This window comes from Triturus cristatus, chromosome 6 (genome assembly GCF_964204655.1).
Source record: "Triturus cristatus chromosome 6, aTriCri1.1, whole genome shotgun sequence".
NCBI classification, from domain to species: domain Eukaryota; kingdom Metazoa; phylum Chordata; class Amphibia; order Caudata; family Salamandridae; genus Triturus; species Triturus cristatus.
In genome coordinates, this window is record NC_140589.1 from 1,844,660,834 (window position 1) to 1,844,682,771 (window position 21,938).

The 21,938-nt window shown below is 49.3% G+C and overlaps 1 protein-coding gene across 2 annotated transcripts in view; it reads right to left on the minus strand.

The window, feature by feature from the left end:
* The window catches only part of IFT172 (intraflagellar transport 172), a 1,173,227-nt gene that overhangs the window by 84,001 nt on the left and 1,067,288 nt on the right, over positions 1-21,938 (minus strand). For both annotated transcript variants that reach the window (XM_085613308.1, XM_085613307.1), the window contains one exon: positions 13,945-14,043. In XM_085613308.1, the coding sequence (XP_085469434.1) occupies positions 13,945-14,043 (99 nt within the window). The remainder of the gene's footprint in view (positions 1-13,944; positions 14,044-21,938) is intronic.

The following is a 21,938-nucleotide window of genomic DNA, read 5'->3' on the forward strand; positions in this document are numbered from 1 at the left end:
ACTATCTCACATGTTACCAAGCACTCTGCCTCCAGGATTGTTAAGGCCTGCCATAGGAGTGGCTGATAGGTACACATGTGTCTATATATAAGGTAGGTATAGGAATACTACACCTAAGAAAGGGGTGATTACACGACCTTGCCCCAGCTGAGTGATCAGCCAGTTGTGTCATAATGGAAGGCCAGGCCAGGGGTGGCATAATACATGCTGCAGCCCCTGGTAGGCCTAGGGTACACCTATGCCCTGGGTACCTAAGGTACACTGTACAGGGGGCCAACAAGGTGATCCTATCAAATTGGGTTATGCACCTAAAGTACATAGTATTAATTTAGAGAGAGAACAGCAGGGCTGTGGGTCTGATTAGCAGGCCCACAGCCACATCTAAGTCGAAAACCAGTAAAGCAAAAGCAAAAAGTGGGGGTGAACATAGAAAGCAGACCCTACTCTCCTACACCAGAGGCCTCTGACCTCCACCTCTCCCATGCCCCATCCCAGGTGCGACACATCTGTCACCACTGTGAGGTCTGGTTGAGGAAGGGAGAGCGATCTGCTGATGACCCAACCCTGGTTCGTTAGCCACCACTGCAATTGGTGTGCAGTGCCCTCCGAGACCTGGACGACATCAGAAAGAACCACCTGATGCTGTGCTCAATGGAACTTCATGTCCCAGTGCAGAGCCCGCTTATGCCACCTGGCATGGTCCACTAGCAGAATGCAGAAGGCCATGAGGCCCAGCAGCCTCTGGGTCTTTCTTACTGAAATCCGGGATAGAGGCTGAAACATCGGTATCATAGCCCGAATATCCCAGACTCGTTGCTCGGGACAATAGGCCCGAAACTGTATCCAGAACTGCTCTGATGAAAAGAAGCTTCTGAGAGGGAATCAGGTGTGACTTCGGCACGTTGATGGAGAACCCCAGTGAGTGCAGGAGGTCTGCCGTAGTCTGGAGGTGGGAGACGACAACCTGGGGCGAGCCCGCCTCTAACAACCAGTCGTCGAGATAGGGGAAGACTGGAACCCCTGATCTGCACAGATGAGCTGCGCTCACCGCCATCAAGTTTGTGAACACCTGAGGACGCTGGTAAGGCCAAAGGGGAGCACGGTAAACTGAAAATGCTCATGGCTTACTAAGAACCGTAGGTAAAGCCTGTGAGCTGGCAGGACGGGGATGTGGAAATAAGCATTCTGCAAGTCCAACGCTACCATCCAGTCTCCAGGGTTGAGGGCAGACAGAACCTGAGCTAATGTCAACATTTAAACTTGTCCTTCCGGACGAAGCGGTTGACGTCACTGGGATCCATGACAGGACGCAGGCCTTTGCCCTTCTTGGGCACCAGGAAGTAGTGGAAGTAACAGTCACAACCTACTTCTGGGACAGGGTCTCGCTCCATAGCTCCCTTGGCCAAGAGAGCTGTTACTTTCTGATGGAGAAGGGCCAAGTGATCCTCCGACATGCGATGGAGTGAGGGTGGCATGGAGGGAGGGGTAGGCTCGAAGGGGAGGGAGTACCCCCTTCGTACAATCTGCAAAACCCACCTGTCTGACATGATGTTGTGCCAGTGGGGGAAGTGATGTTGGATCCTGCCGCCCACTGGCAACTGGTGGCCCTGAAATGTCAGACTAGGAAGGCTTAGAGGCTGCTGCAGAGGGGGCACTGGTGGACTGGCCCATCCGCTAGCCCCCAGGTCCACAGCGTTGGGTCCCACATCCTCCGTCGCGTAGATGCTGGGTGGCTTGCGCCGGCCTGTGGCCCTGGGCGGAACGTGGTGGGGCACCCCTTTCGCAGCCAAGAAAGGGGTGAAAGGCAGACTGCACGGGGCAAGAGGTGGCAGTGAGGCCCAAGGATCTGGCCGTAGCTCTAGAATCCTTGAAGCGCTCGAGCGCATGGTCCGCCTTGTCATCAATCAGACGACGCCTATCAAAGGGCATGTTCAAAAGAGTCAACTGGACATACCCAGAAAAGCCAGAGGATCTCAGCCAGGCATAGCATCTTAGGGCTACTGATGTAGAAATCGTTCTACCCAGATAGATGGTGGTGTCCCGCCCACAGTGGATGTCAAACTTTGCTGCATCTCTCCTTTCTGCAACTTCACGGGAGAGTGTGACCCGTGCCTCCTCCGGACACTGCGGCAGCACCAGCAGAACCGTATCCCACACAGAGTAGGTATAGTGACCAAGAGAAATGCAGTGTTCACCGGCTGCAGTCCTACGCTGGCGAAGAAAACATCTTCCCAAGATGGTCCAGCTTCTTGGATCCCTTACCTGGGGGAGCAGAAGGGAACACGCCTTGAGATGTTGAAACTTGGACCACCAAGCTATCGGGGGTAGGATGTTAGGAGAGGAAAATGTGGTCGGCTGGGCCGTGGCATCGGGCAATCATCCTATCCACAGGAGCCCCTGTGCAAGGCTTGGACCAACGGCCTAGAAGGATGTCTGTGAGGGCCTCATTGAACGGCAGCAGTGGCTCCGAAGAGGCCGCTGTCGGCTGAAGCACCTCAGTCAGGAGGTTAGTCTTGCCTGCCACTGTAGGAAGCTTGAGGTCCAAGGCCTCAGCTGCCCTATGCAACACCACAGCGTAGGAGGCTCCCTCCTCCATCGCCACGGTAGGGGGATAAAGCATGCCAAGGTCTGGGGAGGTACCACTGGCTTCCCTGAACTCCTCTCTCCTGTCCGGCTCCTCCAGCTGGTCTGCCAAAGGGTCAATAGACTCCTCCCTGTCCTCCTCACCTTACTCTGGGTGCCACTCAGGGCAATAGGGAACATCAGGGAAGAAAAGTGACACAAAAGTACCTGTCGGCACCAGTACCGGAGTCGGTTGACGCTGATCCGTTTCCATGTCCACGACAAGAGGTAGGCCGGGGTCGACGCCGGCTGGGAACACGCGTCGTCAATGGAATCTGTGCCGGAGGAAGTGTTGTGAGGTCAAACTGCACCGTTCTGGATCCAGGTTTGGATCCCTGGGTGCCCTGCAGTGCTGAGGCCGAAGCCGCTGGCATCGAAGGCCTAGAAGCCCCAGCCAAGTCCGTGGGGCCTGAAGGCACGCCGGCGGACCGGGGAGCAGGGCATCACTACTCTGACCCCTATATGCTTTCTAAAATATTTTTACAAAACAGGCAACTCAGTCCCCGAGTCCTAAAAGGTCAGCTGCTACATCTTTGTTAATGTTGTGGCAGCTGCTCATAGATCTGCTCGGTCTACAGATCCTCTGGTTTCTATATATAGATACATTTTAAACCTTTTTCTCAAAAGCTACTTAACAGATTTAAACCAAATCACAAAAAGCATCCTTTCTGGGTAAAGATCTTGCTTTTGCCAAATTTGGTGTATTTCCATTCAGCCATTCTGTCTATAGCTGTATATAAATTTCCTCTGGAAAATTGCATGGTGAAAACACGTTTTGGGACCCTTCCTTTTTCTTGGTCCCCACTTGACTGATCACCCCGAACTTTCAGGAAGGAGCTGAAGTGGAAGAGACTTTTTTTTTTTAAAGGTTAGTGAAGATTCGTCAAACGGCAGCAACGTTATAACCAAACCAAAAAAAAATCTATTTCATTTGGAAATATAGTCCTAATTTCAACTACTCAGTGGCCTGACACTGCTGTCTTCCACGAAAGGAAACGTCCTGTCAAAACCACGGAACATCCTAAACTGTCTGTAATCCTTGGGCTGAGACTGAAAGCCCAAAGATCTAGCTGTTGCCTTGCTGTCTTTAAACATTTCCAAAGCAGAATCTTCTTGGGTGCCAAACAGTCTCGACCCATCGAAGAGAAAATGCATTAGGGCATTTTGCGCATCTGGAGAGAAACCACATCCTCTAAGCCATGCGTGCCTCGTTGTAGTGACTGAAGTTCCCATCGTTCTAGCCAATAAGTCTGCGGTATCCAACCCAGAGTGTATGATTTGCCATGCATTGTGTTCGTGGATTTCAATGCCATGTTGCCACGGAAAAACAGTTTCTTCACTGACTTCTCCTTTGTTTTAGACTCCTTATCCACCGGGGATGGAGGAAAAGACTCAGGAGTTAGTTTTGAAGAACAGGTCGCTTTTACCCCGAAACCCTCAGGTGAACGGTGAGAGGACAAAAGAAGGGGGACTCCCGGAGCCGGCGTAGACTTCCTAGCAACTGGACTTGAGGTTACAGAGGACGACATAGGCTTCTGGCAAATCTCTACAATTGGTTCAGTCAACACCTCATTGAAAGGCAACAAAGGTTCGGATGATGATGAAGTAGAATGAAAGTAAAAGGAACAAATGATGGACGGTATGGTTAACAATGCAAACATTCACTCCCAATCACAAAGATCTGGGTTTAATCCATTGTTCATTTGCTCACCACACCACCCCAGTTTGTACCCAACCATATGCGAATCAGTCTTGACCCTGCTCCACATGGGAACAGTCCAGCCCGAACTGCCAGGCCATGTCCTCCCTGGACCGGAAACAAGCATCTTGGGACTGGATTCGGGACATCACCCCTTATCAGCCAGGCTAGCTTGATTCCAGTGGCGCAGTGAGCACTGGACGCATGCCTGGGCAGTGAACTTGAAATGCTTGTGGACTATGAGCGAGAACAGCAGGTAATGCCTGTGGGCTTGCAGGATGAGGATGTGAAAATGAGTGTCCTGCAAGTCCAATGCTAACTTTCAGTCTCAATGGTCTCAGGCAGACAGAACCTGAGCCATGGTGAGCATCTTCAATTTCTCTTTTTTCAGGAAGGCTTTGAGGGGCGTACATCTAGTATGAGGTGGAGGCCAATGTCCTTTTCCAGCACCAGAAAGTAGCGGGAATAACAAAAACATCCTACCTCTGGCACCCTCTTGATGGCCCTTTGGACCAATACAGCCTACACTTCCTGATGGAGTAAGGAGAGACGGTCCTTCCTCAGCCATCTGGGGATGGTGGCGAAGGTGGAGGGGTTTCCACAAAGGGAAAGGCATAACCCCTCTGTACAATTTTGTACCACCACTTGTCAAAAGAGATTTTTGGGCCATTGTGGCAGGTGTTGCTGCCAACGCGATGGTCATACTGGGGGTAGGGCTCACTAAAGCAGCTTGGAGGCTGTGACAGCAGGAGGGGCAGGGGAGTGGACAGAGCGCTGGACCTGGCTCACATGCCCTCTGTGGGATCCACAACCCTGTCCTTGAGAGGGCTGGGAAGCCTGCTAGGCAAGTGGGTAAGACTGATATTGCAGACACCCATGGAAGCCCCGACCGTGACCACTGAAGGGACAAAAGGACTGTACCTGCGGCAGAAAGCCAGAGTGAGGCCCAGGGCCCTGGCGGCAACCTGGCTTTCACAAAACCGCTTGAGCACCACATCAGCTTTATTACCAAGAAGGCAGAAGCCATCAAAGGGCATCTCAATAAAGGACACTTGGACATCCCCCGAGAACCCAGTGGACTGTAACCAGGCATTGTGGCCAAGTGCTACTGTAGAGGCCATGGCAATGCCTAGGAAGTCTGTGGTGTACAGTCTGCACCTGATGGCAAACTTAGCTGCATCCCGAGCATCCACCAGTGCTTGGTTCAGGATGGCTCAGCCCTCTTCAGGGAGCATGAGCAGCAGCTGCACAACTGAGCCACACAGAGCATGGGAATACCAGCCCCATCACCGATCGCAAGCCCAAGCTGGTGGAAGAGAAGATTTTCTTCCTAAAAGTATCCAGCATCTTGGATTCCCTATCCAGTGGGGTGGAAAGGAATGCATTTGGTTTGACTATGGCTGTTGAGGCCAGCACTACCAGGCTCTTGGGAAGGGATGCTAGGTCTCCCAGTGCGGGATGATGGCATTGGGCAATCATGCGGTGCACAGGAGCCCCTGTGCAAGGTTCAGCCCAAGACCCCAGAAGAACGTCTGTGATGTCCTCTTTAAAGGAGTACAGTGGCTCAGCAGAACTCGCCCCCAGGTGAAGTACCTCCATCAAGATAATGCTCGTTGACCTTGATGGTTGGCAGTTGCAGGTCAAGGACCTCCACTGCCCTATGTATCACGGTTGCAAAAGATGGGCCTTCCTCTAAAAATGGGCCTGTAGGGGAAAGAATGCGAGTCAGGGGAGGTATCCAGACCACTGGCGGCATCACCCAGCTCCTCATACAGTGCCTGCTTAGCTGGGGTCTTCTTCAAATGGCCCATACCCCTCTTCATCCTCCAGCAAGTCCAGAGGTGGCCTCGGAGTTGGAAATGGCAATAGGCTCGTCATCCAGTGAAGCCAGGGGCTGTGTTTAGAAGGACCGGAGACGGCGTGGGAGGAAGCACCCGTAGTGGCATCAGATTGGATATGGGGGAAGATCCAGATGGCTTGGCTGGCATCAGGGGAAAACCACCAGCAAAAACCCAGCAGGGGCACTTCTCAGCTTTGCAGCACTCAAAGGCACACCAGAGGGAGTCAATGGACCAAAGATGGCATGCATAACATCATAAATTCTATCAACTGGGCAGAGTTTGCTCTGGCTCCCGGGAACTCAGGAAAGTGCAGAGTGGGGTCCGCAGCTGGCTCCTGCAGGTGGAGAGCGGAAATGGGGCCTATAAGTACCTCATTAGGATGGGGAAGCAGAAGAATATTTTGACTTCTTTTTCTTGTGCTTCTTGGACTTACTTAACTTTGAGGAAGACGTTTTGGAGTGGGTAGACAACTGTCTGTGGAAACGACTACTGGAGCAGCCTGAGAATTCCCTCAGGAGCGGGAACCACATGGAGCCTTCTTCTGCAGCGCCGCCAGGACCTCATTGCTCACTCGCAGATTGCCTTGGGGTGCATCGATTTGCACTTGCCAAAGGCCTTGACGTTGTGGCCCGACCACAAGCACTAGAGACATAACAAATGGGAATCAGGCACAGACATCAGTCTATGACATTCCCCAGTATATTTAAAACCTGTAGGTTTGTTTGGAGACATATACCTACCACAGTAAATTGCTCAAATTGAGTCCACAAAAGTAAAAACAGATGGTAAAAAAAAGTGACCGAGGTAGCTCTACAGATCCTTGCAGTGGCGTGGAAAGAAAGAAACTAATGTAAGTGTGCCAGAGTGGCTTCTATATAGGCACCGCAAAGGTCACTTCCAACACAGATAATGCCCAGCCAATTTGACCCCACCTACCAGCATGCAGACGTACTGATCAAGATTTTCCGGATTCAGTCTGACGCCTTGTGAATAAAGGTGAGGAATCTATGGCTAGAAGTCTCCATCATTACTAAGAACATTACTTACCAAGGTACGAAATATAGAACAAGGATATATGAATAAAAAGGCAAGTTTATTCCATACGTCTGAGCAAAACAGGACAGACCATATCGAATTGCTACGTACAGTGTCAAAACGCTACACCCCTCTGAAGGTAACTACTTCGAAAGATCTCTCCAGCCATCTTGTTAGTGGCACAATCTGCTCCTACACAATATACAACTTTTACCGGTTATCGCTGGAAGCAGGAATACCCTTTAAAATGTGTGTTCTTAACACTCAAATATCCACACCCAACAAAAACATATAAGCCGCTCGGAGGCTGGATATTCTGCTGACTTTGCCCGTATCACCGTGTTTGCCTGGAGAAGCTTGCAGTGGGGTCAGAGGGACGAGTGCTATTTGTTTCTTCCACTCTACTCGCGGGACTGCGAGGACCAGCGGACCTTGCGCCTCTCCTGACATTGACTGCAGCTGGTGCCTCTTCCCGACCCCTCCCCCTAATCGCTATATCTGATAGCCCCTTCACGCGTTCGCGGGACGCGAGCGGGGCAAAGTCCGGGGCGAAGCCCGGGCAAAGGGCGGGCCCTCTTAGGCCCTCAGAGGCCGAGTGAGGCCGGGCAGGGCCCGGTCATTTACGTGTAATACCCTGGTTAGTGATTTTTGCACTGTACTTCCCTGGTTATACGGCCATCATGGCCCCAAGCCCTGTTGAAAATGTTAATGAAATGCCGGGGGTTACGTCATCTGGTCCGCTGGACACCTATTTTAAAAGGGTATTGCCCGATGAGGACAAGGATAATACTCTGGTCAAACGAAGGACTGAACGTCGCCGTTCAGTCGAAAATTTAAAGCTTAGGGCTCCTGACGGCCTCATTTCCCAGGTCCCTCTTTGCGTCGGAGCTAGTCCTATTGCTTTGGGTGATCCCCCCATACAGGTGAGTGACCCTCTCTTGCCAGTGGAGTGCACTCCTACACTTAGCGCCCACACGGTCCAGGATAGTGGTGAAATTTCCCCCATAATCCCCTTAGTACATCCGAAGTCTTAAACATACCCACCCCCCTTTGCGGTAAACAGGTTAAGAAGAACACCAAGAACACCAAGATCTCTAAAGTGGTTAAGACTCAAGGCCCTCCACCGAATAAAAGAAGACGTAAGAAAGGGGGGGGGATCCAGCTAAACCTAAGCTTAGCCACTCTGAGTTTGGGAAGTACTCATTGAAGGCTGTTAGTTCGTTACAAGGGAAGGCAGCCGAAGAGATCTCCATGCTTAAATTGCCTCTCCCTTCTTCAACTGCTATCTTAGAACCCGAGGTGAACCCCACAGAGTTATCCCCTACCCTTGCTGAACCATTGTTATTAGTTGCCCCTTCTGCTGTCCAACAAGAAGCTCTGGCCCATCTGATCAAGTCTCTCATCACTCCCATTATTGAAAGTTTAGTGAGATTGGAGAAAAGACTTGCGGATATAGAATCCGCCATAAGCAGAAAGATGGATCCGATTATAGATCAGGCGAATGTGGCTGTTCCCATAGACTTAGTACCTATTACCGAGGTACTCAACCCTAACCCCCACTCTACTAAGCTCATATCCCAGCCCACTAACCAGATAGTTTCCAACCACCATAGGTTATTGCCCCCCACAATCGTGAGTACTTTGGCTGAGACCACATCTAGTGACCGGGGGGGGGGGGGGGAAGGGACATCGTGGAAAGAGAGGGAAAGACCCAGTTATAGCAGTTCCTTAACAAATAACATGCAGCAAGTTGATCTGCCCCCTGAAGCTGCGCCCTTGGTGGTTGTTTTGACGGGGGTGCCGCCTTTGACCAATAACAAAAGAGAAGGGTACACCCAGCTGAAAAACAAAATCATGCATTGGCTTAGTACTCACAGACCAATTGAGGAGAATATTAACGGTGAGATACTATATGTTAGGCCCCTTTCCTGGTTGGGCGGCAGAAGCAAAAACATCGAGGGAGACATTGTCGTAGTAAACTTTAGAGACCCTCGTGCAGTTGACTATATTTTGAATTGGCACTCAGGAAGTGTCAACAACTGCATCACTCCACGCGCACTAACATATTTTTATCCTAGATCTATGGTGTTCCCCTCATCCTCTATAAGCAAGCAGGCCCTACTTCATCTAAACCCTCCGACAGTATCCATTCCTAGTCATCAAGCACACGACCCTTACACAGCTTTCGCTGCTGATATTCCAAGGTGGGACTTGGTTCCCCCAAGATCTAATAGAAACTTCAATAGGAGATGGGTCCTCTCGAGGCCCTTCACTCCCTTGGAGGCAGTGAACCGGTTTGATGTCCTTACCAGCATGGAAGACTGCGACTGAAGATTACAGACCTCCCAGGGCTCGGAGGGACGAGTAGGCTTAGCTAGCCCCGAGGCCAGTGCTTGTGAGATGTATACAGAGGCCACTGGTGTAGCCTTTGGGCACAAGGGTCTAACCCTGCCAACTGGATTCGACACTGGAGGGATTGTAACCACCACTGTACCCGTGACCACGGGTTGCAGTGTTGTAGGTTCTCCATCGTCAAACTCACTACATCAAATGGATTCCATAAATGTCTTCAATCCACAAGTGCTGGATGAGAACGTGGGGGTCACTTCTGACCTATATGTAGAAGACAATATGGTTATCCATTTGGTCTCATGGAATGTGGCTGGTTTGCAAAGAAAGTTGGCTCTCCCTGAATGGAACTCCTTCATCGAGAAGTTTTATGTTTCTATTCTCCCAGTTCACAAATCCGGTTATACTACCTTCTTCCTGCCAGCTCAAGGCTGTGGAAGGGGTAGACCAGCCGGGGGCCTTCACGTTTGGTTAAAAATCTTTGAACTGGGATGTTACTAATCAGGACTCTGGGAGTTGGGACATTCAACACATATCCTTTGTGGGACCAAACAAGGCCAGTAGGACTGATTTATTTAACATCTATTTAAGAGGGTCTACGGGAGATATAACTTCAAGCACAGTAACCATTTTAGATCAGGCATTAACCACCTGTCCCCCCTCATCTAAAATCATCGTGGGGGGGGGGCCTTAACTGTACCTTTGAGCCCCTTGGTGGTGATGACCCCTTGGGCACCAAGGAGGTGGACTCTAGATGGTCTATCCCGGCCCTGTCCTTGGCCCCAATTAAAAAGTGGTCATCAAAGGTAATTCAGATCAATGCCCTTACTGTGGAACATAATATTAGAGCTCTTAATGGCAGGACTCCCTCTGATCCCGACGGTGCAATGACCTTTAACAGGCTCAGTAGCCCGTCGAGAATTGATTATATTTTAATAGACGTGTCACTGTGGTGTGACCTAATAGACATGGAGGTGTTGCCTTCACAGGACAGTGATCACAATTCTTTATGTATGAAGATACGATGGGGGAAGCGAAATGACGGCAAGAGGTCATCCCATCTGCGGTCCACCAATGAGGTGGTACCATTCCAAGGTAACCGTAGGTTGAAATGGGAAAAAGTTCAATCCCAGGTTGACAACTTAGCAAGGATTAGGGCGTTCGTAGTAGATCTGACCACAGAACTGGTGGCCCTCGACCAGGGTCCAGGGAGTGCTCTGGGTAATTCCTTTGCTCAGGCTTATAAAAATGTAGTAGAGGAGGTAGGGAAATTTTTCTCAATCCAGAACAAAAAAGGTAGAGGGGATAATAAAAAAATTAATATGACAAAACCAAGCAATCCCTGGTACTCGGCCCAGTGCAAGGCAAAAAGAAACGAGATTAGAGCTGCCCTGCGTAAAAAGAGTCAACCTTTAGTTAGTGTAGCCAGGAAAGAATATGCAAAGGCTTTGGAGCAGGCCAAACGAGAGTGGGAGGAACAATACTGGCAGGATCTCAAAGCAGCTTCCAATAGGAAGAACCCACGGCTGTTTTGGGACCTGATTAACAAAGCCAGGTTGCGTAACTCTCCTCCACTAGTCAATTACATAACCAGCCAGCAATGGCTTTCCCATTTCTCAGTATTGTACGGTGGGTCAGAAGTGGCCCACTCCCCCCCCTGATCATGCTTCTAGGGTTCCCCCCTTATTGCCGGTCGAGGATCCCTTTTTGTCTGCTGAGGTGGTGCTGGCTATCAGACACCTGACCCCGAAGAAAGCTGCCAGCCCAGATGGGATACCAGGAGACCTCCTATTGGACGATCCGGAAATTTGGGCTAAACTTATTGCCCAAATAATGAATCTGATCTCCAAGGGATTCCCTGTCCCAGATTCATGGACGGGAGCGGAGGTGATCACTGTGTTTAAGAAGGGTGCCAGAGAAGATCCTGCCAACTACAGACCGATCAGTTTGATCGACGTGATTCAGAAGGTGGTTGGCAGGGTCATTATTATGAGGGTAGGCATCTGGATGGAAGAGAAGCATGTTTTGTCTCACCTCCAAGCTGGGTTCCGCCAAAGGGTGGGCACGATGGACCAGGTCTTCCGCTTCTTTGCGATCTATTGGAAGACAGTCACCATCAACAAAGGTAGCTTATACCTTGCTTTCATAGATCTCCGGATGGCATTCGACCTGGTCCCTCGTGATAGGCTGTGGAAAGTTTTAGAGAAGATGGGTTTTCCAAGCTCTCTTCTAGGCTTTATTGTGCAACTCCATGAGGGGAACTATGCGAGAATCAGATGGGGTACTCAAGGTCAACTGACCGAGAGGATACCCGTGAGGAGGGGTGTACGCCAGGGATGTGTTATGGCTCCTACGCTGTTTTCTCTCTTTGTGAATAGAGTGGTGGACCACCTGAGAGAGGTTCCGGCTGATGCTCCATCCCTGGCAGGCGAAAAAATCCCTACACTCCTCTTCGCGGACGACACCATTTTGATCTCCAAGACCCCGTCAGGCCTCCAAATTCTTTTGAATCGTTTTAGCACCTTTTGTACTGAGAGAGGTCTTACTATCAATACCTCTAAAACAAAGCTCATGGCCCTAGCACCCTCTACCAGATTCAGAAATAATTTCTTGCTCAATGGTGAGCCTTTGGAGCTGGTAGACTCTTTCGATTATTTGGGCATTAGGGTTAATAACCGGATGAGCTGGAAAGATCACTTGGACAAAATGTTGCTAAATTTCAAAAGAGTCTCAGGGGCGGTCTTGAGAGAACATCGGGAGTCCAAGAGCAAGCCTGTGGCACCGCTCCTTGCTATTTATGAGGGCCAAGTTCTACCATCTGCCCTTTACGGCTCTGAACTATGGGGGTTCGAAAATATCCCAGAGATAGTAAAGTCTGAAACAAGTTCTTGAGAGATCTGGTTGCCCTTCCTGTTTCTACTCCGCTAATCCCCCTACAGGCAGACATGGGCAGGCGTCCTCTTGAAGATCTAGTGCGCCTGCGACCTCTACTTTTTTGGGTTCGCTTGTGTAGGACTAGGGAGCTTCAAAAGTACGCCGCTGCCATAGATGAATTAATCTTGCTCAACACTAACAACAGGATCAAGTGGTTGAGCAACTTGAGGCAGATAGTTGTTAAATTGGGTCTGAGTGATACTTGGAAAAGTCAAACACCACCACCTAAGTTAGTGATAAAGCAGCTGTACTGGGATTGGGTTCAGAAAGAGTCCCTTAGTAGAAACCTAGGGGGCTCCCTAACTGATAGGTTCTTGTCGTTTAAATGGGCCAGAAGCTTCGAACCGTTTCTGGACTTTATAGAGATACCCCTGGATAGAGCACTTTACCTAAAGGTTAGGTTTGGGATTCTCCCGGTTAATGATTTCACTTCGGGGTGGAAAAAGCAGGGTGATTCACCGAATTCATGGCCAGGGTGCGCAGCTCCTACAGAGTCCGTGGCGCATTTCTTTTTATCCTGCCCAGCATATAGGGTAGCAAGGAGGACATGGTTGAAGCCGCTATGCAAGGGGTTGGGACTTAGATGTCATAAAATGGCCCTGCGGATTCTCTGCACTGACACATCTTCTATTGCTATGGTATGCGGAGTAGCCAAATTTTTGGGAAGTGCTTGGCGGTCACGCATGAGGCGTATCAAGGCCCCCCCACCATTCCACCTAACTGCGGAAAGGCCCTGGGCTGGTTGCCCCCACCCTGTTTGACATTTTTCCCTTTGTACTTCTTATTTTTAATGGTGAAACAGGAGTTGTTGGATGTATTTTAGATTCGGTGATTCTTGCATCATATATTAATTGTATTGTAAACTGTTTTCTTTTATGATGAATTTTTTTATCGAATAAAGAAATGAATGAATGGACATATAAGCCTGCTCCAAAACTGTGTCAGGTCATGCTCAAATCTACTTGCAATATTAGACAAATAATAATGTTAACAAACTAAGAAAGTGTTTGAGAAATTTGTTTCATTAAAAGGCATTATGAAGAGGCTCTTTTAGGCGGCGCTGTAGATTTGGCTGTAAACACACAATGATTCATCACAGAGAAACTTAGTTTCTTTCAATACACAGAGTGCATACAAATTATATTCAGAGCAGTGAGAGATGATGCAGCTGCTACAGGTCTTATGTAACAAGAATGTAGAGAAAGGCAACATAGAGGGACATTCACAAGTGATTACATATCTTACAGTCAGACATCCACCGGCCTCATTTTATGGGATTCTTGTCTTCTTGGAGCATATGTTGTCCTGCCAGAATGTAGAAAAACTTCTCATTCTCTGTGAACTATGCAGTTGAAGACATATGTGATATCTCTTTCAGACAATCAATTCTCTGGGTGGAAGGCATTATTGGCATCAGTAGGTGCTACTCAGACTCCGCTGGAGCACACAGGAGAGAATACTCACAGATACATGCTGCTTGGCTGGTAGTGGCACTTCAAATGGAATATCAGTGTCTTGGAAATCTGTATGATCGAGGGCATCCAGGTTCCCTTCTTCAATCGCCTAAGAAAAGGAGATACCAAACCGTTTTACATTTTAAAGTAGATAAATAAAGGGGAAAATAAACATTCAAAAAGGGAAATTGTGACAATATTTGTATAACACAACTTAGAACTAATAACTTCCGGATGCTTCATCAGCGACGGCCATGTTGGTTATGCAATACATGTGAGATCTGGTTGCACAAACCTTTCTGATGTTTTGTTGGGAGTGAGATTTGATGCACATTCAAGAAAACAAGAGAGACCCTGACAAACATTCTCAGGAAATAGTTCTTCAAAGATATGGCGAGTATGCAGGCGTTAATAAAAGTAATTTATTGCAGTGCACTCTTTCTTTAAACCTCAAAGTTTTTGTGGTTTCAAATGTTCTGTTTCCAAATTTCTGTTATTCTGTGTGCGTCCCAGTCGTTAGCGCTGTGTCTGTAGGCGCTCAAAAAAAATCTCAATTGCAAGAGTGCTAGGTCTGGAAGAACTGCTACCGAGCTGACGGGCGCACTTAGCTTTAAAATTAACAAGTTTTTAATCCAAATTAAATCCATTAAAGAAGCATCTTTAAGACAGGTGATGAATTATTAGAGATGAAAAATGAATACTAATGTGAGATTCATTCATGAACACTGATTGGAATGTATTTAATTTGGATGAGAAACATATTAGTTTTCAAGCTAAGCGCGCCCGTCAGCTAGGTAGCGGTTCTTCCAGACCTAGTACTCTTGCAATAGAGTATGTAGGCGTTTTCCTTTTTACATCACAAGATAATTTAGCTTAGCTCAGTTTTTTGGAACTTGCTATCAATAAATTCATGAATAATAGCAAAGTTATCTAGGCCATGTTCACAGGTAATGTGCAGGGCTTTAATTTAAAAAAATTTTTGTAGAGACTTAAAATCATCACAATTTTCCCATCAACGCGATAAAAGGAACAAAGAAAAAGGAATGTAGATTACAATGTGGGAGGCTCCCTTACTGAATGCTATTGTTTTCAAAGTCAAGTTTCATCTTTTTGTAACAAGAAGCACCTCAACATTAGATTTTTCTTGATGAGACAATCTTTTTATAGGTTCAGGTTGGGAATCCAAATGAGAAAGAATGAGTTACTTACCCCTTCAGTGACGCTCTTTTTAGTGGATACTGCCTAACCACATATTTCTCATCTTTTGACTTCCCGCAGATGCAAAACTGTATCTGGATTTTTTTTTGGGAATTACTCCTGTGCACCAACAGGTGGCGCCATCTGACTCTACAGTGGCCCGGAGCCATATATATGTGCCCCCCCGCACGCTCATCTCAGTTCACAATAAAGCGTTCTGCATCCTTACTTGCATAGCACCAGTAATAGATTGAAAACAGTGACAGCGTGCACAACGTAACATGGAACCATATTGATACCTAGAAGACCACTCCACAAACAGGGATGAGGGAGGCTAGGTGAGGAGAGAAAGATTTGCCGAAGGTAACTTGTTATTCTGATGGATACTTCAAACTGCACAGTCTTTACCTTTTGAATAGATACAAAAGCAGTACCTTCCAAAAGAAAGGGCGATTGTAATTTGTAGGAAGCTGGCTCTCTATTTACTATACCAAAAAGAGGTATATTGTGCAGACTCCAGTGGATCCGCAGAGGTTTTACAGAGGCTAAAGTAGCGAATACTAATGCTCTCTTTTTGTGGTTGTGTGGGCGAGCAGTTAGGCTTATCAGAGGGTAGTGATAAGCATTTGTTGTACACACAGTGGCAATAAAAAAGACACACACTCAATGAATAAATCAGAAACCAATTTATAAAAATAATACTTGGTTATATTTATTTTGTAAAACCACAGAACTTCATCTTAGGTAAATATTTTTTCCACTATAAATACTTTTGAATATCAAAAGTGGGCATTTAGAGCAATTTTCAGACTTTGCAAGTGTAGGAAGCTTGCTATGTATGTACTATACCAAAGTAATCAAAGTAGAGTGTCCACAGAGTCAAGTGGATCCCCAAAGGTAGGCAGAGGTAAAAGTAGATAATACCTTACTCTCTATTTGTGGTAGTGTGGACGAGCAGTAAGGCTTTATCAGAGGGTAGTTGTTAGACTTGGCATCTTTTGGCGTGTTTCCCCTGAGTTTTGCTTTCTGCCCTCCCGGTTTTTGACTCAGCTTTTGCTGGCGTAGTCTTTCTGCACACTTTTCTCACTGCTGATCAGTGGTAAAGTGCAAGTGCTCCTGTGGTAACTTGTGTAATGGATTGGAGTTTCCATGATTGGATATTTGATTTACTTGTTAGTTCTAGTAAAGTGCACTACGTGTGCCAGGGCCTGTAAATCAAATGCTACTAGTGGGCCTGCAGCACTGATTGTGCCACCCACGTGAATAGCCCTAAAAAGGTAACTCAGACCTGCCATTGCAGAGTCTGCGCGCAGTTCGTAACTGCCATGTCGACTTGGCAAGTGCACCCACTTGCTAGGCCCTAAACCTTCCCTTTTCTACATGTTAGTCACCCCTAAGATAACCTCAATGTACCCCTGTGGGCAGGGTGCAGTGTATGTGAAAGGTAGGACATGCCCTTTTGTGTGTGGCATGTCCTGATAGTGAATTACAGCCCATTTCGTTTTTCACTATTGCAAGGCTACCTGTTCCCCATAGGACAGAATGTGAAGTTTGTTTATATTATCTTATAAACATAACTGGCCCTGGGAACTAGGTGGGAAAATAGTTTAGTATGCCTATACTCAGAATCTAAAGATGCATCTTTTAGTGAAGGTGATTTTTACATCCTGTGTTTGAAAATAACACTTTTAGAAAGTAGGTATTTTCTTGCTCAGTCATCCCGTTTGCCTCTCATGGAATGTGGATTGCCTGTCTGGGTTTTGGATGACAGAAGGCTGGGGAGCAGGAGTGGCTCCAGATAGTCTAGGTAGGGTCAGGAAAGGGCTGAATAGACCTGGGCTGCAACGGGGGAAGGGGGAGGAGATTTCCTTGCACCTCAAAGGGCCTGGTCTGCCTCTGACAATTCCGTCTCCACCTCCTGCCAGGAAATCACACCAGAGAAGGCAAAACTGGTTCTGGCTGCAAATAGACCCTCTCTGCCTAAGAGATCAAAGGATTTTGGGACATAAATATTGGGGCCCAGACCCCTGAACTTTAGAACGTTTTTGGATCAAGAAGACTGCCAAGAAGAAGAGCTGGAGAAGCTGTGAGGAGGACCTACCACTTTGCTGTGTGCTTTGCTGTGTTGGCCTGCAGTGGCTGCTTCTGTCTTGGGCAGTGAAAGGACTGGACTGAACTTTCTGCAGTCTGCTTTGTGAGTTTCTCCAAGGGTTTGAGGTAGAGCTTGCCCCCTGTTCAAGAAGTCTCAGGACCAGCAAAGAGTTCAAGCTCTTCTGCCCGCAGCACTGGGGACTGTGTGTTTTGTGCTGCAACAGAAGAGAAGCAACTCGACGACGTCTACCTCGCCGCTGCCGACTCCGTGTTCTGACGGCACCGCAGAGGGCACCGCTGCACCGCGACCTTGGTCTCACCGATGACGCCTGCTAATGCCACCAGAACCGGCTGGACCGTGACCTGTGGGCACCGAACTCTGCCCTGCCTCGCTTCACGATGATGCCTTGGCATTGCAGAGGGCACCGCCGCAACGCGACCCTGGTCTCAGAGGAGAAGCAACTCAACAATGTCTACGATGCTGCTGCCAACTTCGAGTCCTGACGGCACCGCAGAGTGCAGAGCCGCAACGCGACCTTGGTCTCACCGACACCTGCTCACACTGCCACCGAGCCGCTGCTCGCACCGCGACCTGTGGGCACCGCACTCCGCACCGCCTCGCTTCACGAGGACAACTTGGCATCGCAGAAGGCACTGCGGCAATGCCGTACCGCGACACTGGTCTCACCGACGACGCCTGCTGATGCCGCCACCAAGTCTCTGCTCGCACCGCGACCTGTGGGCACCGCACTCCGCACCGCTTCATGACGACACCTTGGTATCCCCGAGGACGCTGCTTGCACCGTGGTTTGAGGGCACCGCTAGTAAAGTTACACGATGCACCACCCTCATCCCGCACCACAGCCTTGGCCTCCCGGCACCATCGACTCCAGCTCGTCAGTCGACGACAGCGCTCCCCAACGCCGCTGCTTGCACAGTGACCTGCTGGCACCATGACAAGCACCGTCTTCATCTCGCACCGCGACCCTGGTCTCACCGACGCCGCCATCTGACGCCGCCACCGAGCCGCTGCTCGCACCGCGACCTGTGGGCACCGCACTCCGCACCGCCTCGCTTTACGACGACGACTTGGCATCGCAGAGGGCACTGCAGCAATGCCGCACCGCGACCCTGGTCTCACAGACGACGCCTGCTAATGTCGCCACCGAGTCTCTGCTCGCACCGCGACCTGTGGGCAGCGCACTCAGCACCGCCTCGCTTCATGACGACGCCTTGGTATCCCCGACGATGCTGCTTGCACTGTGGTTCGAGGGCACCGCTAGTAAAGTTACACAACGCACCACCCTCATCCCGCACCACAACCTTGGCCTACCGGGACTATCGACTCCAGTACGTCAGCCAACGACAGCACTCCACAATGCCGCAGCCGCTGCTTGCACAGTGACCTACTGGCACCGTGACAAGCACCGTCTTCATCTCGCACCGCAACCCTGGTCTCACCGCCGCCGCCACCGAGCCGCTGCTCGCACCGCGGCCTGAAGGCACCGCACCACTTCGCACCGCAGCACCCAACACCGGCCGACGCCAGCGCTCCTGACTCCAACAGAGAGGAGACCGACCTGCAACGCATGTGACTTTAAGGGCCCCGACGACTCCTGCACCGACCTCCGGAACCGACTCCTTCGGAAGCCGTGTTTCAGAAACTCAACGAGGGGTCACCGGCGCCCTGCATTTCTAAAAGTTACTGTTTGCGGGTCTTCCCGACACCGTAGCTGGCTTGCAACAGAACTGTTTGGATTTGTTTTCTCACGATGCCGTGATAACCCCGGACGGAGCTATTGACATCAAGGAACTGTTTTTAAAGCGTATTTTGATAACTGTAGATTTATAATTACTGCATTGTGGATTTTTATCGTTTTTGGCCTTGTATATGAAAATGTTGGATATTTTTCTAAACTGGTGTGGTGTCCTTTTGTAGTGCTTACACTGTATTACTGTTGGTTATGTGCAAATGCTTTACACACTGCCTCTAAGATAAGCCTGATTGTTCATGCCAAGCTACCAAGGGGGAGAGCAGGGGTTATTTTAGGAGTGTAACTCCCTTATCCTGACTAGGAAGAAGGGTCCCTATTTGGACGAAGGTGCAAGCCCTTGCCAACTAGAGACCCCCATTTCTAACAGTAGTGTTAAGCATTTATTGTACACACTCAGGCAAGAAATCACACACTCGAAGACTGAAACTCTAACCAATTGTTTTGTATAAAAATATTTCCTGGTTGTATTTTACTCTAGAACCAAGCCCAACTTGGTGCAGGTAAGTAAAATAGTACTTTTCAAGAATAATACAATTGAATGCAGTTGACTTTGTTACAGGTAGGTCAAATGTTCAGAAACAGTTGAAATTACTTTGGAATTATGTTGTGATTACTTGTTAGATTACATTTCAGATTATGTTTTTTACTCACTTGTATAGATTTGCCTACAATTTTCAACTCCACACTTACAACTTTTTTTCACAGGAAAACAGTCAATGCAGTCCTTTGGGAGAAAATCCGGTTAGGTAAGTAGTCGGTCTTAGGAGTTGAGTTTCTGGGGTTAGACCAAGGGTTCTCCCAGGGTCCAGGATGCACTCAAAGAGCACCCTCAGCAGCACTAGGGTGGCGAGGTGCAGGGTGCTGAGACCCAATGTTGTCCAATGTGGGCCTCCGGTCGGTTGCTACTCATGGGCACGCCACTTAGATGTGGGAGAAAAGCTCCTAGATTTTAGCTCAGGGCAAAGGGGATTTGAGTTAGAACACAGGGTGCACCCACAGCGGCACAGGGTGCACGGGGCTAGACTGGCGTTGGGTGCCCTGTTGGTTTCAATGGGGATTCTCTGGTCACAATAAAGACTGCAGGCTCGGGTAGGGAGACTTCCTAGAGACGACCACAGATTGGAGAGATAAGTTGGGAAGCTGGGGGTTGCCTGGACACCGTCAGTTGGGCCACCCATGGCCATGGGGCGTTGGGTGCAGGGGTGCCTTTAGGCGTTTGGTTTCCTTACCAGCTTTGGTCACTGTAAGGGGTGGGGGGACCCTCTAGACAGAGGCTGCAGGCATCAGCTGGAGGCTTAAGTTAGGTTGGGGATCCCATCACCGGATCCCATGTCAGGAACCCTGGGGAGACCTCCTCTTGGTGTTGGCCCACTCAAATAAGGGCCGTGGGCGTCAGGTGCAAAGTAGTGCGGACTCGCGGATTCGGCCCGACTCAGAGTCTGTTGGTGAACAAATCCAGTGCTCACGGGAGACAGAGTCATTGTAGGTAAGGCAGGGCAGATCTTCTGGGTTCTGGGGGGGGGGGGCTGCTGAACACACCGAAATTTTGATGAAGCAGGTCGAGGTTGGAACAGGCCGGTAGGGCTGTGGCCAAGTCAGTTAGTGTCCTCCTCTTCTTTCAGCACAGCTCTTCGGTCCTTCTTCTCTTCTTCTTGCTTGTCTGAGGAGGCAAGGGTCAGGGTTGCCCCATAATACTAAATTTAGGGGCGTTTCAGGTAGGTACAGCTCAGGACCAATGGGTCTCTTCCTTGTGGTGGGTACACCCCCTATTATGCCACCCTCCAGTGGGAGGGGGGCATAAGCCTCACTCTGGTTGGCTGTGTCTCCCATCTTCAAGATGGCGGGGACTGAGAGTTGTACTTCACCTCTTTGGCAAAACGTTGGCACACCTCTCCTATCTTAGTTTTCCTGCTGATTCTCTCACCCAAAAAGGAGGTTAGTACCGGTGGTGGCCATTCGCTGGTAGCAGCAAATGGCTGGGTCAGCTCACAAAGGCGGCTAGCCTTTGAAGCTTCCCCTTCGTGGACCCTACCCATCCTGGGGGAGGCGGCTTGGCACCTCTGCCCAAGATGTGCTTCGTTTCAGGACCCCGAAGGTGGGAGGCTCTCCTCCAAGGGGTCCATTAACCTGTCTGGGGGTGGCAGCTGACAAGCAGCCACTCAGCCAGGACACAAAAGTTAGGTCGTTTTTCAGGGGGCATCTCTAAGATGCCCTCTGAGTGCATTTGGCATTAAATCCCACACTGGCAGCAGTGTGGGTTTAACATGCTGAGAAGTTTGGTATCAAACTTCCCAGGATTCAGTAAAGCCATTATGGTGCTGTGTAGTTCGTAGTGACAAACTCCCAGAGAGTGGGAGGCTCTCGACCCAGGGGTCCAGAAACATATCTGGGGGTGGCAGCTGGGAAGCAGCCACTCAGCCAGGACACTAGAGTTCAGTCGTTTCTCAGGGGGCATCTTTACATTAAATCCCACACTGGCATCAGCGTGGGGCTAATGCGCTCAGAAGATGGATAAAAAACTTTCCAGGTTTTGGCAAAGACATTATGGAGCTGTGGAGTTTGTAATGACCAACTAACAGACCATTAACTCTTTATGGCTTTGCTGCACTTACGATTTCTAAGAATGGACCTAGACACTGTAGGGGTACAGTGCTCATGCAACTGTACCCTCAACAGTGGTATAGTGCACCCATCTAGAGGGGTGTCTTACCTATACCATGATAGTGGTTTGTGGGCATGGCACACAGGGATGTGAGCCATGTCGACTCTGCACTTTTCTCTGCATCATAATATGCAGCCTGCAATGGCAGTGCATGTATGTTAAGGTACAGGGCCTCTAAGGGTGGCACAATATGTATAGCAGCCCTTAGAGGCCTTCCCTGGTCAGAGGGCTCTTGGTACCTATGGCACCTTTTACAAGGGACTTACATGTGACCAGAGA